Source organism: Rhincodon typus, unplaced genomic scaffold (genome assembly GCF_021869965.1).
Source record: "Rhincodon typus isolate 14 unplaced genomic scaffold, sRhiTyp1.1 hic_rhity00002431, whole genome shotgun sequence".
Lineage (NCBI taxonomy): Eukaryota > Metazoa > Chordata > Chondrichthyes > Orectolobiformes > Rhincodontidae > Rhincodon > Rhincodon typus.
In genome coordinates this window covers 7,700-11,808 of record NW_025968069.1, presented here as the reverse complement: position 1 = coordinate 11,808, position 4,109 = coordinate 7,700, and the positions used below count along the sequence as shown (strand labels likewise).

Sequence of the window (4,109 nt, the reverse complement as noted above, 5' to 3'; positions counted from 1 at the left end):
TTTCATTGTAATATCTTCAATCTTGGAATAGGTTCAATGGACTGAATAGCTTGTTCTTGCTCATTATACAGCACTTACCTGTTTTAATGTTCTGTTGTTTGACTCACAAAGACACCATTGCAGTCAGATTCCTCAACATAAAAAAATGGTTGTATTGTTAAGATATTAGTATCATGGTCTCAACATTTGTTGTATTTGGTGTTCTATTTTCTTTCAGCAAATTCTATTAAAATTGAAACTCCGAGTGATGAAGAGAATGGGAGAACCTGTGACACAAATGGTGAAGAGTGTGCTGAAGACTTACGCATGATAGATACTTCTGTGACAAAATTGAACGGACCACACAATGGCCAAGGCAACAAAGCATTTACTGGAGTTGGTGGCATTCGACTTCCAAATGGCAAGCTGAAGTGTGATATCTGTGGAATAATTTGCATTGGCCCAAATGTCCTCATGGTGCACAAACGTAGCCACACTGGTAAAAACAGGCACCGCTTTTTTCTGTTTTTTACCTTCATCATTTAATTTGGATTTTATTATGCCACGTTTTTGCATGCCATTTCCATGAAGAAAATCGTAACTGGAGTAGTGAAATGCTTCACATTTAAAATGAGAATGTGATGCAGATATTAAACTGAAAGCCTGAAATGCATTTTTAATAAGTTTTCTTTTTTTTTCTTGTTCATTGCCATTTTTTTTATGAAGAACCACTGAAAAGCCACATTAAAAACCAAAATGCCACAACATTTAGAATTCAAATCTGTTTATTCTGAAACTGCTGATCAGGAAGAGTAGCTGTTAACACACAATGATGCAGGCACTCTATTTAAATGAGTTTGAATCTTCATTGTGATGTGCCATTTTGATTTAAAAAAAAATTAGATTTTTCAGATCAAATTGACCCAGCCATTGAAGCGTTGAGAAACTGGCAGGTTTAGTCTGAATGCCTCATGTTATATCAAGCCTACAGCTGGCAGAAATTAGAAAATAGTAACAGAGATACATCTTTTTCTGAAATTCCATGCTTAATATCCTGTTTTTTTTTTTGCTAACAAATATACTCTGCCTTGCAGGGGAGCGCCCCTTCCAATGCAATCAGTGTGGTGCATCTTTTACTCAGAAAGGCAATCTACTTCGCCACATTAAGTTGCACTCTGGTGAGAAGCCATTCAAGTGCCATCTTTGCAACTATGCTTGTCGCCGTAGAGATGCACTGACAGGTCATCTGCGGACTCATTCTGGTGGGTATATACTTTGACAATGTGTACTCCGTGTTAGTCACCAATTGATCATTAAACAACAGATTCATAAAATAATAACATAAACATCACCGGTGTTAAACGTCATAGGTTTTAAGAAGGCATTACCTTCCATTCAAACAGCAGTGAGAGAAATGTCACATAAACAGGCATCTACAAATGGCAACACAGTGTCTCAGTGGCTAGTGCTGCTGCCTCACAGCGCCAGGAACCCAGGTTCCCTGGGTGCACTGTCTGTGTGCAGTTTGCACATTCGCCTCCAGGTGCCCTGATTTCCTCCCACAGTCCAAAGCTGTGCAGATTAGGTGGAACGGCTATGCCAAATTGCCCCATTGAGTCCAGGGATGTGCATTTTAGGTGGGTTAGCCATGGTAAAAAAAAAACCCCTGTGAGGTTACGGAGATGGGGTGCTGGTGGTAGGCCGGGATGAACTTCAGACAGTCGGTACAGACTCAATCAGCCGAATGGCCTCTTTCCACACAGCAGGGATTTGTATGATTTTGAAAATAAAACTAACCATAAGTGTAAGCTTATTAGGTATTTATTGGGTGTGATTGTTATTTATGTAATTAGTTTTATTTTGGTTGCCTCCAATGTTCATGGCCATTCAATTAGATCTGTCGTAGGTCTGCTATGGATAACGCAGTTGAAATCAGGTAGTTCAACAAAAACAACAACCTTGAGCCTAAGAGCTTCCTGATCTTTGTGACTCTGTTTTATAGGCAGCTTTGCACTTACTGACTGAGCACTTAAAAAAGAGACTTCCAAAAATGCAGGTTTAATACTATTTTATATTTAAGAATTCAATGGAGTGGTCGTATCAGTTATATTTACTCAATTCAATAAACATAAACATAAACATAAAAGCCCAGTAATTATCTGTACATTCTAAATTTGGAACTTGAAAGGGAACACTGCTAGATTAAAGTTGCAGGTGGAGTACAGTGTCTGAAATGTGAAAGATGTACAATACAGTAGCTCCCATCGTATGTGATAAGTTGATGAATATGGTATTTAATATGTGTTGTGACATTGAAAATGATAAGTGATACCAAAGGATGTTTAGAGGAATACAGTAGTTTTCTGACCATTTGAGAAACTTTGCAGTAGGTTTAGAAGAGGTAGGTATTGAGAATTAGTGAGATAGGTATAACCTTTCTTATTGTTGTGTTAAGTAGGTAGCACTTGGAAAGGTTATGACATTTAAGTCAAGAAGTATTATGGAGCATGGATTAGGATTGTTTGCAGTTGGGAAGTTAAAAGTTTGGATGGTGAGTTTTTGGTTTGGAGAGGCAAACTGTATTTAGAGTAAATGTAGTTAGAAGATGGACATTGGTAGAGTGATTTGTTTCCTCAGTTAGTTCTTCATAAATGGGTGAAACATGTGCGCTGCTAGCGTCAATAGGACCAGATGTAGATGGATTGTAAATCATGACCCCTGCACCCACAATTCATTTTTAGCCCATCAACTAGTCATTTACTCCTTACGAAATCTTCCTGGGTTCAGAAAAATTATTACATTTTCCTGTAAAACAACAGTAATTTCTCTGCAAAATGTATTCACTAGGATAGGAAATAGTCTACAAAGATGTTGTTTTCCTTTTTAAAGAAGTAATGTAGCACCCTAGTTATGTTGTACACTTAGAGCATTTTGCAGTGGTTCAAGACATATGTGACAGTTCCGTCAACTCTTTCAGATACTGTAACTGTCATTGGCAGTCAGTGTTAGTGATCAGTGTTCTGTGCACATTTGTGAGTCTGCATACATTGAGCTTTACCTTATTCTACTAAACAGTGCTATAAGTGAACCAGATAACTAAACATGCAGTCACTGCACAAGTCGAAATAGCCTATTTTTCAGTTGCTGAATTATGGATGCAATATTGATATCAAGTTACTAAAGGACTTGAACTGGCTTAACCTTGTCAATGTTCTAGTTTCAATTGAGATATTTGGTTTCCATTCTGATTTTTCTTAAATACATGTAATTGATGGGATTTCATAGCCCCTGAGTATTATTCGATCTCTGTCCTCGTCCAGTCATCAGCCGCTAAATTTCAATAAATTCAGTATAATTTGTAGGTAACATTTTCAGTTCATTTTTGTGAAAACACAGATTAAGGGATGCAGAAAACAGTGGGGGAGTAGGGGTGCTAAGCAGATTTACTGTGTGCTGTGGACAGATCAATATTTTTCATTGATGTTAATGAACTTAATGATCGCTGGTCTGATTAATTCTTGGTTAATTTTTTGATCTAGCTCGCGCTCACAAAGGTGGTTAACAAATTCAAGCATATAACATAGAAGTTATTTCTGGTAATTCAGTACAATTAAATACTGCGTTTTTAGCTTTAAAACATTTAAATTAAAATTCAAGCTCTCAAAAGGTAGTGTTTGTACGACCATTTCACTTTCTTTCCCATATTTTCTCTACTTCAACTCTAATTTGTATAATGCTCTCACCATGTTAACAAATACTCTGGATTATTTCTTCTTCATATTTATGCTTCAACACTTTTTATACTATTAACAACAACTTATATTGATGTAGCACATTTAATGTAAGAAATGATACCACAGATCCTTGCAGGTTCAGATGAGGCAAATTTGACACCAAGCATAAGGCGGCATTTTAAATCAGATGACCAAAAGCTTAGTCAAATACGCTTTTAAAAACTTCTTAAAGGAGAAGAGGGAGGAAAAGAGGCAGAGAGGTTGGGGAGGGGATTCTAGAATTTAGTACTCTAGACAGCTGAAGGCATTTCCACCAATGGTGAAACAGATAAAATTGTTGATATTTGAGATGCCAGATTTAAAGAGGCACAGGTACCTCAGTTAACAAGGTGCAGA

At 37.0% G+C, this 4,109-nt stretch overlaps 1 protein-coding gene across 1 annotated transcript in view; it reads left to right on the top strand.

Moving 5' to 3' along the window:
* Positions 1–215: 215 nt before the first annotated feature.
* Positions 216–4,109, top strand: part of LOC109916526 (DNA-binding protein Ikaros-like) — a gene marked incomplete at its 3' end in the record, with an annotated part of 5,258 nt that continues 1,364 nt past the window's right edge. Inside the window, exons 1-2 of the mRNA XM_048593173.1 lie at positions 216–478; positions 1,074–1,241. Coding sequence (XP_048449130.1) covers positions 307–478; positions 1,074–1,241 — 340 coding nt within the window. The remainder of the gene's footprint in view (positions 479–1,073; positions 1,242–4,109) is intronic.